Source organism: Lemur catta, chromosome 8 (genome assembly GCF_020740605.2).
Source record: "Lemur catta isolate mLemCat1 chromosome 8, mLemCat1.pri, whole genome shotgun sequence".
NCBI classification, from domain to species: domain Eukaryota; kingdom Metazoa; phylum Chordata; class Mammalia; order Primates; family Lemuridae; genus Lemur; species Lemur catta.
Genome location: NC_059135.1, coordinates 59,634,614 through 59,651,284, shown reverse-complemented (window position 1 = coordinate 59,651,284; position 16,671 = coordinate 59,634,614). Strand labels below are relative to the sequence as shown.

At 33.1% G+C, this 16,671-nt stretch overlaps 1 protein-coding gene across 4 annotated transcripts in view; it reads right to left on the bottom strand.

The window, feature by feature from the left end:
* SCN3A (sodium voltage-gated channel alpha subunit 3) overlaps positions 1-16,671 on the bottom strand; it is a 78,497-nt gene that overhangs the window by 31,439 nt on the left and 30,387 nt on the right. For 2 of the 4 annotated variants that reach the window (XM_045559384.1, XM_045559383.1), the window contains exons 11-16: positions 14,435-14,635; positions 13,127-13,259; positions 11,519-11,757; positions 5,990-6,163; positions 4,648-5,004; positions 2,431-2,901 (exon numbers count right to left, since the gene is read on the bottom strand). In XM_045559384.1, coding sequence (XP_045415340.1) covers positions 2,431-2,901; positions 4,648-5,004; positions 5,990-6,163; positions 11,519-11,757; positions 13,127-13,259; positions 14,435-14,635 — 1,575 coding nt within the window. Of the gene's footprint in view, positions 1-2,430; positions 2,902-4,647; positions 5,005-5,989; positions 6,164-11,518; positions 11,758-13,126; positions 13,260-14,338; positions 14,636-16,671 lie in introns of all 4 variants that reach the window. The other 2 variants (XM_045559381.1, XM_045559382.1) reach the window with 1 other exon arrangement.

The following is a 16,671-nucleotide window of genomic DNA, read 5'->3' as shown; positions in this document are numbered from 1 at the left end:
AATTTTTGAAGTATTTTGGAAATGAACCACTTGGCAAAAGGAAATTAAGATGTTTACTTTCTATAAATCTGATGTGATACAATCTATGGTATTAATCTAACAAAAGTTTTTTTTTTAACCTCTTTGGCTTTTCAACCTCTTTTTGATCCCAAGCTGTTTATGCTACTTTGTTCCTAGTCTTCTCTTATTTTCATTTTATGGTTACTTCTTCGGTGAGCTCCTCCATTTTCAGGGAATCAGATAATTGCAAAATCTGCCTTATCAAATCCATTTTAAAATCCTGACCTCTCACCCAGACTCTGGGTCCCAGCACCGCTACTTCTATTTCAGTATGTCTCATTTGAACTCCTCTTACCACATAAACCTGGTAACTCTTTTGAGAAAGCCTTTCAGACAATCACATAACCGTTTTTCCAATTTCCTAGATTCTTTAGCAGGCTTGTCAAATTCCCAATTAGTCTTAGTTCCCATTACTTATTTCAGCAGCCCAGAATTTCATCACCTCATTGCTATCAAATGGTTATTATTATATTCCCCAAGATAATCTTTCTTATCTTTCACTCTAAACTGTTTTACTCTTTGATATCAAATAGATGTTCATAAGACATCACTTTCCTATTGCCTTCCCCTGCTTCGGAACAAGCAATAGGTCCTTATTGACTATGCAGCCAATTCCAAGCTCTTTGACTTAATTTAAAACTTTATAATCTGAAACTACCTTACGCATTCAAATATATTTTCCACCATCTTCTCAACCGATACTTTACTCATGCTGATTATTTCATTGCCTCCCCTTACTACTAAGCTCACTCTCAACTCTGGCTTTCCTTTAGTAGGTTTCAGTTTTTTGTTTTCTGTTCATCTGTATAGGACCCAAACTTTGAGGCCTATTTCAGTTTTATCCCTTCCATTTAGCAACTGCTCTTGCTGTTCTCAACACGTATACCATGCAGTCCTACAGGATTTAATAGGTCTTTAATGATTTTGTGAGGTAGTGTTAGCTTACTCAAAGATGTTGAGATTTCCCTGAAGGGGAATTACGTTATGGAGATATCCTTTAACTTTTTCTTACTCCTAGTGTCCAGTAGAGTGCCAAATTCACAAAAAGTGCTCAATAAATGCTTGTTAATTGATTGGTGTTGCTTCTTAAATAAATCTATGTCAGGTGATGGAAAATAAAATTAGATTTGGATTCTTAGTTTGTCAGAATGAGCAACATAAATTAGAATTGAACTCACTAAGCAGACTTTGAGTGGAATTCAGAGAAAGAATATTACTACCTCATTTTGTATGTATTTTTACCTTTTTCAAAATATTTTCCAATTTACTATTATATTATATCTCAGCAACTCTGAAATTCCTGAAAAAACCCAGGAAGCTATGAGTTATTGTCAGCTACTTATTATAAGGATTTCAAACCAAATTCTGTTGGTACATTTATTAAAAAAAGAAAGTTCCAAAATATGCTCACAAAATCAACCATGATTGGTCTGATCCCATGGTGTCAACGTTATACTCTAAAGCTAAAACATATCTTCTATAAATCTATCTGTGCTAGACTTACTTCCTGCTAGTGTATTTAAAGTCCATACATAAATAATAGTAAAAAAATGTGATCCCATTCTCCACAACACAGAATTGGAGAATTAATGCCATTAAAGTTACTATTATGGAAACTTACGAATTCTAATCATATAGTAGGACTAATTTCCTATTTTCCTTCTTTTTTCTTTCTTTCTCTAATTTAAACAAATAGTAATGCCAGTAAGAGCATGTTTTCCATCTACAGTTTAATTATAATTTTCAAGTGGAGCTTTTCTAAATAGTTCTTAGTATTTTCAAGTTAATCTGGAGGACTTTATGGATTTTTTCATCCTTGACTGGGCAAAATATAATCAGTCCTACTTGTACTTTTCCAATATGGATAACACTTTCATAAATGAATCATAGTGAATAAAACTCTATCATAGTGAATAAAACTTTCAGGGGTTAACAAAAACTACACAAAACTTTCACATTAAAAACATCATAGCAAAACCTAACATGTTACAGAGAGTAAGAAGATGACACTTCACAGTGATGAATATAAATATAGTTCATTGATTTTTTTTATAGTAATGTAGTTTCATAGTTTAGAGTAGAATGTATTAAATAAATCTTTTTTTTGAAAGCCACACTTCTTACTCAGATGTTTTCAAACTACCAAGAAAATGAATATATTAATTATTCAGAATGATGATTTCCTGTGGAAAGCTGGAATTTCTATAAACAGATTTACCAGTAAAGACTATCTCATGATTCTCCAATATCACTATATATATGATTTTCAGTATTACTTTTTAATGATGCATATATACCCAATAAAAATAATAAATGACCATAGTGTATAGTTATTACAGTAGATCCAAAAAACTTTAAAAGCATTCTTACCTCTTTGCTTTCTTCTAGTTCCGATTCACTGCTGAACTCTTCAGTATTTAAGTTTTCAAAGTCAGACTCTCCAACAGCAATTGGCACTGTTACAGTGAGGCTGGGGTTGTTTATGAATGACATATAATCATTTTCATCGATTACATATTTTTCAACACTGCTTCCGGTACCTACACCACTGGTGGTTCCATTCCCATCTTTAAGATAATTAAGTTCTTTGCTTATTTCAATTCCAGTATTATTGGACATGCAGCTATCTATTTTGTTGCCTTCGTGGATTTCTATAACTTTTGGCTTTCTAAAAAAGGCCTTTTGGAAACACTCCCGTATCTGATTTTTCACATAATCTATTCCCTTTTGCATTCTTCCTACTGCAATCTGGAGATTGTTCATTTCATTATCATCATCAGTAGCAGCAAGGTTGTCTGAGCTAAATGAACTCAACAATAAGGCCAGAAAGAGGTTCAGAACCTAAAAGAAAAATTTCTGTATTAATACTGAATTATGCATTAAAGTAACAGCCTAAACAGGGAACTCACAGATCTTTGCTAAATTATTTCATGCTTACTATGTTTCAGACAATATGTCTAAATCACACAGTATTTAAAGAACCCAATATTCTATTCCAAGGGCAAAATGGTACAACAAGCATCTCTTCTTTCCTGCTGAGGACACTAGGAAAGCAGAGCTTCTAAGATTTAAATTGTATCTGCTCAGACTTGCTGGTGAAAAGACAAAACCCCACCTTTATGGTTTTTGCCCATGAGAAAAAAAGAGATACTTTCATCTTAATCATTTTGGTTCATCTTGTCAGCTGGTCTAGGGAATTTCTAGCTTCATGTATGTAAATAATGAATTCATTTATTTAATAACCTGATGATAGGTATAAAAATAACAATACAAATTCCTTTGGTCTAACAGCCACAAACTTTTATAACAGCAGAAGTTTCTAAATCCAAATTATATAAGGTTTAACATCAAATATACTTGGAAATTTATGTGTTCAAATAGCTCAACAGATGGAGAAAAATCTAAAATTATTCCAGGGTTTAGGCCAGACCCATATAATGTAAGTTGCTTTTCTCTTTCCTTTATTTTGTGGAAAAATATGAAGAAATCTTCAATCTTAGAGTATCATTGGAATACATGGAAAAATTACCCAATTAACTGATGAATTATGGTTATTGCATAATAATTCACTATTTCTGATATAAAAGGAAATTTATTTGTAAGAATATTTTTAGCTTGAAATGTAGTTACTAAGCTTCAGAATACGTTACATTATAGGAAGACACAGGCAAAGCAAAAGCCCAAGTTTGTTTCCTTATTTCTGTGTCACATTTTTTTTTTCAGAATCTAGAGCTCCCTAAATTTACTATTCTGGAAAAAAAATGCATGTTCATAGGTATCCCACTAGCATTCTTTTGAAAAATTTCATTTGAAATGTACCCCTGAATGAGAAGGCCCAATATGATGACATAAAGAAATGCTTTGCCCACAGGTGATTGAGAAACTGAAGCATTAAAACATGGAAATATACACATTGTGCTTTTACGTTAGTGCTTTTAAGGCATAATTAAAACTTAAGCCTTTTAAATATGTACAGTTTCTACAAATATGAATAATTTAAACTGCAATAATTTATTTTCCTTTAATAATACAAATTAAGGGAAGAAAATATTTAGTCCCCTTCCAAGTCACCTGGATAATTACAGTACCTAGCTAAAATATAATGCCCTATTTCACTGAAATTTGTCTTCAAAATTTGGTACTATGCAACCTATGCCTCTGAGTAAAGCAAGCCAATACGAAATATGAACATGTAAAGAACATTTGTGATATAGAACAGACAGTTAAAGTTAGTAGAGATTATTATTTTGTAAAAATTGTATTAGAATAAAATTAGTCTTGGTGATAAAAATATATTTTCTTTGAAAAAAAAGGAAACTCTAATATTTATGTCCACCCATCATTCAGAAATATACCTCATTTAATTCTCACATCAACCATATGATTTCAGTTTTCTTATTCATTTCAGTGTTATAAATGGGAACCTGAGCATCAGAGAAGTTAAACAACTTGCTCATGCTCAGAGTGCTAGAAGGGGAATTTGAGTCTACGTCATTTACTACAGAACCAGACATACGTTTTCAGCCCACGTTCCTAGCTACGGTCTGATCTGATTCTAATTTATGAGTGTTTGTAAAACATACATACCACTAGATTTCCAATGACCATGACCAACATGAAAACAATAAGGCACATGGTTTGTCCAGCGACTTCCATACAATCCCACATGGTCTCTATCCACTCTCCACACAGCACGCGGAACACAATCAGGAAGGAGTGGAAGAAGTCGTTCATGTGCCAGCGTGGAAGTTGACAGTCACTGGAGATCTTGCAGACACATTCTTTGTAGCTCTTACCAAACAGCTGCATGCCAACCACGGCAAAAATGAAGACAATGATGGCCAACACCAACGTGAGGTTTCCCAGAGCCCCCACAGAATTGCCAATGATCTTAATCAGCATATTTAGTGTGGGCCAGGATTTTGCCAACTTGAAAACTCGAAGCTGTAATCAAGTGGAAAGATACTCTTAGTAGTAATCACAATATAATCTTAGAAATTAGACGTTATTTTATTAGTGTACCACACTAATATACCACAATAATATTGTAGAACCACACCTGAGGGATGTAAAAACTCAAAATATACTAAACTAATTCAATTTCTAATACAGAAAAAGTAGCGTTAATATTGGAATTTTAAATCCAATCATAACATTGTTTAAATGCAAAAATAAAAATGATAAAAATTTCAGAAATAGTAGATAAAACATTTCTGATTTATCAAAAGATATACCCATGAAAACAAATTAATATTTTGATTGGAGACATTTTCAAATTTAGCAAACTAATGTCACCTTCAGATTCTATTTTAGAGAGTAAAAAATATTAAAAGTGTCAGTTATGTATTTTTAATGAGCCATTATAAAATAAAATTAAAACACTCTAATTTGATTAAAAACGTATAGAAAGGCTTCCCTTCAATTTGAAAAAATACATATTTTTAAATAAAATTTTTTGCTATAATTCAAAAAGTTGTTATATAATTGTTTAAGATGCTAATAACATCAAATAATTTCCCAAATATTACTTCGAAGTAGTCTCAACTAATATAAGTAGAATTAATAAAAACCTAAAATTAACTGGGACCTAAAGTTTTTATTTGCATTTCTTAATAGACTGTAAGGCCAAAAAATATTTCATAGGTTTAATATAATTTTAGAAAGCACATGTGTTTTTTTAATGTGCCCTATATATCTAATCATGATAAAGTGTCTCAACAGTTTTATCATTCCTAGAAAATAGTTTACATTTAGCTCTAAAAAGAATGTTTATATATTTTCTTAGAATATCACATATTGATGTAAATTTAAAATATCATTTAAATTAATAATTATATAAATACACATTTGTTCAATTTCAAATGTTATGAAATGTTAATAAATGTTATGCCAATGAGAGGCAGGACATAAACAGGGCCAATGCAGATACCAGTCTGAATGATCGCAGTACAGACAATCCTTCCACATTTGACAGACCAAGCTCCATTAAACTGAGGCTGACAATAATTCCATCAAAGATATTCCAGCCCTCTTGGAAATAATAGTAGGGATCCATGGCAATGATCTTGAGAACCATTTCTGCTGTGAAGATCCCAGTGAAGACCTAAAGCAAAATAGTTCTACTTTTAAAAAAGCACTGAAAAACCTTGGTGCTGCAAGAATTTATTTAAAAAGAATATTAAACAGCCATGAATAAAAATATCTAAAATTTAAAGGGACAAATCAATTCAAGTTTAGCAGTTTTCCCCCAGGAAAGTATTTTGTTACGTGGATTTGTCTTAATTAATTAATTTGCTGGATTTCCAGGAAAAGCACTAATTTTAAAACATTTCATTGTCTGCATTTTAAATCTGATACTGGATAATAGCTTCTAAATTATTGCTCTTTCCGGTACACTATTCCTCTACTATAATCACAGCCAAATTTATTTTTTGTACATTATTACATCTGGGACAAATCTATATATTATTGAAAGTTATTAAAAATTACTTGAAATTTGGTAAAAATCATATTGTGTTCTCAATTTTGTGCTTATTTTAAGGAACATCATCTCATTTCTATAATTTTATAAACATTCCTGAAACAAGAGTAAGTTTGCCACAAACGGTTTATAATTATGGTCTCTGGATGCATGCCTCAGAATTAAGGTTAATGGATTAATAGAGTAAGGAACTGCAGATTTAATTGAAACCAGCAGGAGAACATTCTCAGTATGTATATACCTACAATTAAGATTAATAAATCACTCGAGTGGCTAAATAAATGTGTATTTGACAATAGAGAGAAAAACAATGAAGCAAACACAACATTTGCTTTTTAACTCAAAACTGCAGCCTAAGAGACACAAAGACACGAAGAGTAATGAAATCACTCTTGCAGAAAGTCTTTTAAAGCAATTCTCTTAACATACTATAGTTAAAAGCTGCGTTTTATGACTATAAAGTCAAGATTTTACCAAGATAAATCAGCCTTTACTTTGAAGGAATTCTGTCAAAATAACAGTATTAAAATTACCTCGTTTCCTAAAACATCATATTCATTAAAAGAAATCTTGAGCCACTCTTACAAATGTATAAATTCAACTAACACCTCATTTTTTCAATCACAGAAAGATCTAAGGGAAATACTCATTCCAGAAAAAATAGCTGAACTGCAGTTAGTCATCCATTCATTCAGATAGAAATAAAATGTATTTTAAGCAAGTCTAGTACGTGAAGATCCACATATATGGCAAAATGCACATTGAAAAATAATTTTTTCATTTTACAGAATAACTCACCATGGAATTTTTCTCAAATAATGAGTTTCCCTGGTACATGTAAAATAAGTTCTAACTTATAAAGATTTTATTTCACATATAAAACTTTTATAAGCAGCTGTTATTTGAAATAGGCACTCTGATGACAGAAATATATTATTTAAAATGAGCTAGAAGACATTCAGGTTAGATCTACAAATATCTCTTTCTACAGAAAATTATAAGGTCATCTTTTCAGCTCCTCTGAAATGAGCAGATCTCCTGAATTTAAAAATCTGTACTCTAAACTTACACTCATCTAAAATATAATCTCACCCTGAAACTTCTCTTTAAAAATAACATCTTAATTACAATTTGCAATTCAAAATCACAGCTATATCTCATTAAATGTTTTCAGTTTAGGCCCTAAAAATCAGTGAGAATTATTTCTGGTACATTTTAGTCTAGTTTTAGCATTGTTGAATTAGTTGGAAATGTTTGTTATGATGAAGTTGTCTAGCCTATTACGGCTGATGGACTGTTTCTTGCTTATTGAATCTCTAAGATGGTTTTATAATGGTTAAAAGGGTTAAGCAAAACAAAAACAAAAAGTACCCCATAAAACAGAGTATATTAGAGTAACTCAATGGAGATTCAAGGTCTCTTGATACTCAATTTAGTCAATTCAATCAACAGAGAAGTGATGTAATTTTTATGTACCACAGAAACAGGATACAAAAAGGGTCACATTGATCCAAGTCAAGACTGAAAATTCCCCAACTCTTTTATAGTCTTTTATTAATTCAACTAAAACCTTGATGTTCTCATCTATAAGGCAGTATACAGTAATTTGAGGAATAATAAACTAGTCCATAGAAATTCTAAATTTATCTTAATGAGCAAATTATAAACTCCCCCCAAAATATGACATGCCACCATCTATGGTGTATAACATAGTCCAAAGTTAGCTAAGTGCCTGTTAACCTAAAAAATTCTCTCTCTCTCTGTCTCACACACTCTCTCTGCATATGTATTAAATATATAGGTTATTTTTCATATGTATAAATATTTATTGTAAAATTGCTATAGGTATCAAATAAGATATTATATAAGAAATTACTTTGTAAACGATGCCGTGCTTTATTGGTATAAGACATTATTATTAATTATGGTAAGGAGGTTTCAGCTGATAGAGACAGTCAGTTTATATATTCTCTTATTCTTGTGGTTAGAAAGAAATAACTCAAGTCTGCTCCCTGTCATGTATGCTCTGTATTGTGATGAGCCTTGTTTTCCCAACACTAACCTGAATTTACCAATGATTCCCTCACAATCAATCTACCAGTCATGAGTCTCCCATTCTACTTTCCTACCTCATTATTTCGGTCACTACCCATAACATAAAATTTTAGAACTGGGAGGAACATAAAAAGTCATATAGTCCAACAAACTCATTGTTTATGTGTGTGTTGGGAAAACAGACCCAAGGATCTAAGTAACTTTTTCAGGACCACACAGATAGTTAGCATGAACACCTAGACTAGGGCCAGGATTTAGTGCTTTAGTCTAGTGATTTTCCACTCAATCATCCTATAATCCAACCTCTTATCCTGTGCTTCCATATTCAACTGCTTCAACATTGGAATTCTATAAAACTTCAATTTCCTGTTTTACTCTGTCAAATTTCCAAAATCTTCCTTCATTTGTTCAACTTCCCTAACTGTCCAATATCCTGGGAAAAATACAAGAACTACAGCAGAAATATTTTCCATCAATATTTCAAAGAAAGGTCCAAGAGGTTAATAGCATATATGTATGAGGAAGGAAACTGTTTATTGAGCACATGCTAGATGTTTCACATGACCTCATTTGACTTTCACAACAAGTCTGGGAGATGGGTATTATTATACCCATTTTAGTAATAAAAAACAAAGACTTAGATTGTTTATCAGACTTGGCTAAAGGCCATATCATTAGTAACCATTGGCAACTGAGGTCAAATCCAATTTCACCTGACTCCAAAGCCTATAGTCTTTCACAAAAACATGCTACCCGAAGCAGGCTTTTTGAGTAGGAAACAACCAGTGGTTTTGTATTGAGTGACCACCATGTAAACACTGGGAGAGACAAGAGAAAAATGGGACACAGCCTTTGCCATTGAGTCATTTATAAAGGATTTGAAAACCAAGAATCATACAACAACAAAAAAATGTTTAATATTCAACCATTTTTTGTTCACAAATACTTTAGGAGTTAAGAAAAGTATGTTCAACATGGGTTGAGTGTCATGTTAGATGAAATAAGGCTGGAGTTGGACCTTGAAGAATATGAAGAATTGAGTGAGGTGAGTTGAGTCAGGATACTCTAAATGTGAATGTAGAAACAGTGAACTGAGAACTATTCTCTTATATGTAAACAAATAAACATTTGTGTGGTATTTGTGTGGTACAGTGACAAGGCTGTTTTGGCAAGGCTGATGGTGGCCAATTAAGAAACAATGAACAATAAGATGGTATAGGAAAGATGGGATCAGGTGAGGAGTCTTAAAAACCAGATTAAAGAGTGTTGAACCACAAATGCAGACAATAAATATTTTAGTAAGGTGAACGCATACTGAATGAAGAGTACTAGAAATATTTTAATAGTAGTTATAGGATTTAAAAACAGGTATCTTCAGAGAAAAATAATGGGTCTTCGTATCAAGCTGTGTATAAGAAATAAAGGAAGAGTAAAGCAAAATGGCTGTACTATTTCTATCCTTGAGGCTGGAAGGCCACTACTAGAGGTAACATAAGACTTAAGTTAGACTTTCAATAAACTATGGGAAAGATGATCTTTCAGTTGTGTATATGTTGTGCTTAAAATACTTCTTGAGCAATGATCTATAACAGTTGGAAATATAGGCCTAGAACATAGCTTATACCACTAGAGTGAATAATTCCTACAGTTGTTGAGTATATAAATATAAAATACATTGACTCAAAAACATGATCTTACTAGGCTTCAGAAGAGAAGTCCAAAAAAGGAAGCAGATGGAGTGATTAGAAATATCAAGGAAACAATCAGGAAAAAAAATAATATTACAGGTGCCAAAGATGGAGAAAATCTCAAAAATATGGTGAGTGCTCTACTGAATCAAATAATACAGAGAAGTTGAAGTTACTTATTAGGATACACATTTATGCAATCCTATTGGCAATTGCTCCTCCACCTGCACAATTGCTCAGGACAGCCATATTTTCATGTGATCTCTGCCCACACTGATTAAATCAGAGGTGAGCATCTGACCCAAATGATGCCAGATGAAATCCTATGATGAGAGTCTTTGAACTGGAACCCAAAAAGAGATCCAGTCTTTTTCTAGTGCAGAGGTTGTAATAGGTAAAACAAGTGAGTTATGACTGAACGTTTCTTGACCTAAAGACAAATGCTGCAGTGAACTTCTGAGCTATATCTAAGCCCTTGATTAAAGTTGTTCCTGAAACCTGTGATATTATCCTTTACATGATTTGGTAGTCCACATTTTCCTTCCATTCCATGAGTCAGTCTTCCTACTACCCCTTGCCCTAAGTTTGTTTGAGTTGGTAAAGAGAAAGGTCTTGATTAATAATCCAGGTAAAACAATTTTCTCACATGTTCATGTATTTTAATTTTTCATATAGATTTAGGAGGAAATGTAAATTGGTATGCACAGATACAGACACATGCTCAAGTAATTTGAACCAAAAGTATGGCTAAATTACAAATGAATTTTTACCAACTATTTCTTCTCTTGTATGAATGTCACTGAAGCATTTTATTAAGTAATTCAATTAGAAATAACTATGCCTTTTTTTAATAGAAATCAATCCTTGGATTGTCCCTTTAATGAATGTGATTTCTTTAGAAGCTGTGTGGGTTAAAATTACATGTTTGTGGAGCAAGGATTAGATCTCACGGTTTCCCTGGATCTACATTTCCAGCAAGAAGAACTGTAAAGATTTTGAGGAGTTTACAATAACCAAACACCATGATCAATCAACACAGACATTGGCCTAAACAATCAGCATCGAATTATAGACCGTATCTCTGAAATTCCCTGCAATATTCCCTTAGACATTTCCTCCTATGAAGAAAGATAATGTAATTTTTGGGTTCAAAACTGTAAAAATGGATTTTTCCCCTTTGTTCTATTTCTCCCACCCCTTCCAAAGGAAATAAATAAACTTCAAATGAACTTACCAGGTTTCCTACAGTCAGCACACTACTGAATTGATCAGTCATGGGGTAGTGCTCCATGGCCATAAACAGGGTATTTAAGACAATGCAAATAGTGATGGCAAGATCAACAAATGGATCCATAACAATTAAATTCACAAAATGTTTTACTTTTAACCATGCATCACAGCAGTCCCAGATCAAGAACACATTGGCAAATCTATACCAGCATGGTGGACATTTCTGTCTAGATTCTTCAAGTTCTAGGGGGACAATAAAGAGGAATAGTAGAAATTACAATAAAATGAATTACTGTTGCTAGTAGCTTATACATTATTTGATAAAATTGATGCTTACACCTGCAAATAGACATTCATATTACTCATATTAACAAACTCAAGAAGACAATTGCATTAAATATTTTCAGAAAATGCTCATTAAAAATGTCATGTAGACTGACTTTTTTCTCTCTCAAATATAGAAAGTAAACACTTTGAATTTAATATTTTGCTTCAAAATAACTAGGTTATGATAGATTAAATTACTATATTCTATTTCTCAAAACAAATTTTTAAAATAAGCTTTATAGGACTATTAAATTTATTAAATATTAGTAATTATTGTTTCTTCTAAAAGTACCTTTTATGAACACTGTCTAAAGCTGTGATTCTTATTAATATGTGTGACCCATTCTCTCCTCTGATTGTTTCCATATCAACATTGATCTTACACACAACGAATGTGGTATATCCTCCTTTTTGGTATAGATTCAGACCCAAATCTACTTCTGTGGTTCACTCATATCTTGTAGAATTTTAGGTCATATATAAAAACATTACTAAAAATTTTAATGGGTGAAGCCTATTATAAAATAATTATTATGTGACTGGATATCCAACACAACAAGAGGACATGATACAAAATGTAACTGATGAATCTAAAGAATGTATGTCAGAGTTGACATATAATTGACTTACAAAATTGCAATACTAATGTAATATCTCCCCCAACTTCAGGGAGCATGGACTGTTTAATGCATGAACAAGGAGGTACCAAGGAGGTAATAGTTGCTGCCCGTTCATGTGTGTCAAAATCAACAAGCATTTGTGTTAGTGGTCCTTTGGAGCAATGTAATGGTTTCTATGTAGGTAGAAGATGGAGGAAAGAACTTTTTTAGGGTCTCTGTTGGAGTGGATTACAGGTTTTGATTTGTCCAACTCATTCATAGCCATCGTCCTTCTCCACCCTCATTATCACTTCTATGCCTGGAGAACAGACTAAAGCCTGAAGGAGATGTTTCCTTGTGTTCTGTATACCAAGACTTAAAAAGGGAGGAGTGTTTACTCTATTTGCACATGAGTAAGGTAACATAAGAATAAATATTCACTGATAAAATATCAAGTAGTGAAATGTCACTCTGCAGACAAGATAAGGACCCAAGTTAGAAAGAAGTAAGGCCAATATTAGTTTTTGTAACCTATGTGATAATAATATACTCTATCATGTACTTAGGTCTATTATACAGTTCTGATCTTAGGTAGTTCTGATCTTTAGTAATTCTATGAGAAGAGGGTCTAGTTCCACAAAACACATAAGCATAGAAGGTTGACTATGCTATGGCTTGCTTCTTACCCTCCATTGTGTTGGTCAGAATGCTGGCTATACTCATGGCTCTTTGCCTTCCAGAGGAATCCTCCAGCATCTCCATTGAAATCTGGTAAGAACTTAGCCTTCTCTTTCTGACTTCCGTTTCAGTGGTGGTGCCCTGCAAAGCAAATACTGATAGCTCAAACCACCCTTTTCAATGAGTAACATAACACCACATAGCATTTCTTTGGAAAATCATACTACATGCAATTGTTCCAAATAACAATTTCAAGTAATAACAAATGTTGAATTATTGTTAAGTTATGAACTTAAACTTTTTTAAAAAGTTATCACAGGTGATACTCTTTAAGAGGAATTCACCAGTTGGATGCAATTGTATAACACAATTATGCTACACAAATGTTTTAGTCAAACTGTCAGAATTTTTAGGAAAATTTTTCATAAATATGCTAAAGTCATTTATTGTTTTGTTTCATTCAAACAAAAATTATTTTTTCCACTTCTATCAATGACTAAATAACCAGATCAACTTTCCCCCCAAATAAATACTATGATTATATAGTCTCAAGGCTGAATTATTTTTTTTGAGGCTATATTGACAATATTGACATATATGGGCCAATTTTTTTCCATGCACAAACACAGATGTACAATGAAATGTGTGTGCTTTCCTGAGATTTCTTTAATCATTTTTGTAGGCCATCCTATAAGAAATCAACATATTTTATTTTAAAGTCATTTTAAAATAGGACTGCAATATTGACAGTTGTATGAAACTGCCCATTATCAATAAATTGGTTGTTACAATATTTAATTTTAAGAATATGAATTTTTCAGAATATGAATAAATAATCATACAATTCTGGGTGAATATACACCTATAATAAAGATTTAATTGTCAAAGTGCCCATTATTTTGTGTTGATAGGTCTACTGAATTTGCAGATATATGTTTCATACCAGACTCTAAAAATTGGGCCCTTTTAACCTAAAGCATTTGAAAGCTAATGGTCCCACACAATTTTCAATTGGTTCTCAAGATTCTATTGTTTTCCATTTCATTAATTATGTATTATTTTTAAGGACTTTCACTTTGGGGAAGTAGGACATATATTAGGCTAAACTGCCCAGGCTTTATTTCAAATTTGTGCATACTGTCAGTAGTAGCTAGGTTATCTATTATCACCTCTGGCTAAAGTGGTCCAGTAGGTGACGTTAGAGCTGAAGGTCCACCCACCAAGGAAACCACACCATTGCAATCCACAGTGCTGTGCATCTTCCCATTTGCTGGAAGCCCTGGCACCATCCTGGATGACATACTGGCCTGACTAACGTTACTGTTGCGTCGCTCTCCATGTCTGTGCGGCACAAACAGTGAGTCTCTCCTGCTTTCGCTGTCTTCAAATGTGCTGTGCTCATCATCAGCAAAGTCATTTTCAGACCCAACATCCTTTGCCCGACCTCTGAAGCTGAAAATGCTTGTTTTGCTATTGCGTCTTGGGGAAAACAGGGAGCCACGGATACTCAACAGAGACTGAGGAGAAAGCAAGGAAGAAAGGAATTGGGGGGTTGGGAACACTATTATTTAATAAAAGTCTTAATATGGCAGAATTGATTTGCTTTTGGGTTAGAATAGTCTTGCTCTTAAACATGGGTAATCAAGTATATAGAGAACACGTATGTTTTGATATTTTTATTAAAGCAAATTTAAGTATAAAAAGTGTTTTTCTGACTGAGAATCCTGGTTTGCAATTTACTAGATACACAGCCACTTCATTTAATCTTCACTTCCATATTGTGAGGTAGATTGTGTTACCATAATACTACAGAGGAGGGGCCAGAGGCTGGAAGGGATAAATCATTCTTTTTGGTGGGAGTGGTGGTTAAACAACTATTAGGTAGCTTCCACTTCTCAGTGCTGTGATCTGAAGGGCATGCAACCTGGACAATAAGTTTCGGCTCAAGTGAGACTGTTGGCTCAAATTTTAAAATATTTGTAGCAAATAGTTTACTCTGAACAAGTATTTTTAAAAACTATCATCTTTTCATTCTCTTCTTTTGGATTCTGAAAAGAAATTAGTTTATTTTTTCTCTGGAACTGTTTGTCTCTATACACATGAGAATTAAAGTCACAAAACTTACCTGTGATGTTGTCTTCCCAATTTGCTAACAGTTTTCCAAATGGCAACTGTCTTATTTGAGAGACTATAAGTCATAGCAAACACAACAGAGAAGATTTCTAAACTGCTACATAAATTACTGTTCTGATTTGAAAGTTAACACAAGCTTTAAAATGCATGACATATAACACGACTTTAGCACAGAAGATGATGTAGAAGACAGCTTATTCTTCTAATTTCATTTTAATTTATTAAAAAGAACTAGAAGATTCAAAAATTTTTTTATTACAGATATTCACAAATAAATCAAGTAAACTGTTTTCTAGTACCAGAAAATGAGGATTTAGCTTGAAGCTCCTTCTTTCACTTTCTGAATGAATTTTAAACTAGCAACGCCAAATAATTCTGTGTTGTTCTAGTCTTGCAGATAGTTTTTAGAAACATCTCTACTCAGTCTCCAGAGTGTTTGTTTTCTCCCCTCATCAATAATGATATTCCTCCTTGCTCCCTCTCCTTGGTCTCTCATTCTCTTTCCTACCTATCTTCACAGCCAAGGAAATCTACATCCCTACATGTACATATGCATATGTGTATACATGTCAGAAGTAAACATTCCTGGACCTTCCCTTTCTTCTTTAAGCTTTAGTGTAAAACCAAATAAAATAATCTTAGTGGGAAAAAAACTGGGAAAGGCAGGCTCTAGCAAATTTATTTTTGGTTCCTCTGCCTAATTAGGTCATGCCGATTTTCTTAGGCCCCATTTTTAGCTTTTTTATGGCTTTTCCCAAGACCGTAAGGTACCAGAATAATCTGTGCTGCCCTCTGTCTCAGTGATATTCTGGCAAGATATATATTCATTAAGAAGTGCACTGCTCCTTTGGATTTGGTTAGATGCTCCACAGGAACTACTGGCTACCCGGCTTGTCCAGCCTGAGGCTGTGTCTGTGAGACAATCAATTCTTGTACCAAGTCTGTCTACTCTGAATGCCAGACAGTAGACTGATTTCTCAGCAAAGTGACCAAGAGATTAGACCACGTGAAGAAATTAATTCACCCCTTCATTAATAAAGAATGCTAATGCTTTTAATTTCCTTAGACTCAATTTAAATTATCAATATAATATTGGTTATATTCAGAACTATTAATACTATTTTGCAACTTTAGTGTGTATGTGAATCACTTTGAGAGTTAAAAATACATATTTTTAGGTCTCAGCTTTTTGGAATTGGGATTCAGTAAGTAGAGGGTAGGATACTGGAACCTGAATTTTCCACACACATTCCAGGTGATTCTAATGCAGGTGAACCTCATCCTACACTCAGAGAATACTAACTGGGTCATACACTAATCTGTAGGATCATTCAATGTAATCGCCTTACTATACCTACGTTCTGAAACTGTCTCTGTAAACTGAAAGTCTGTCTACACAAATTGGTTGGGGTTCAGTGGT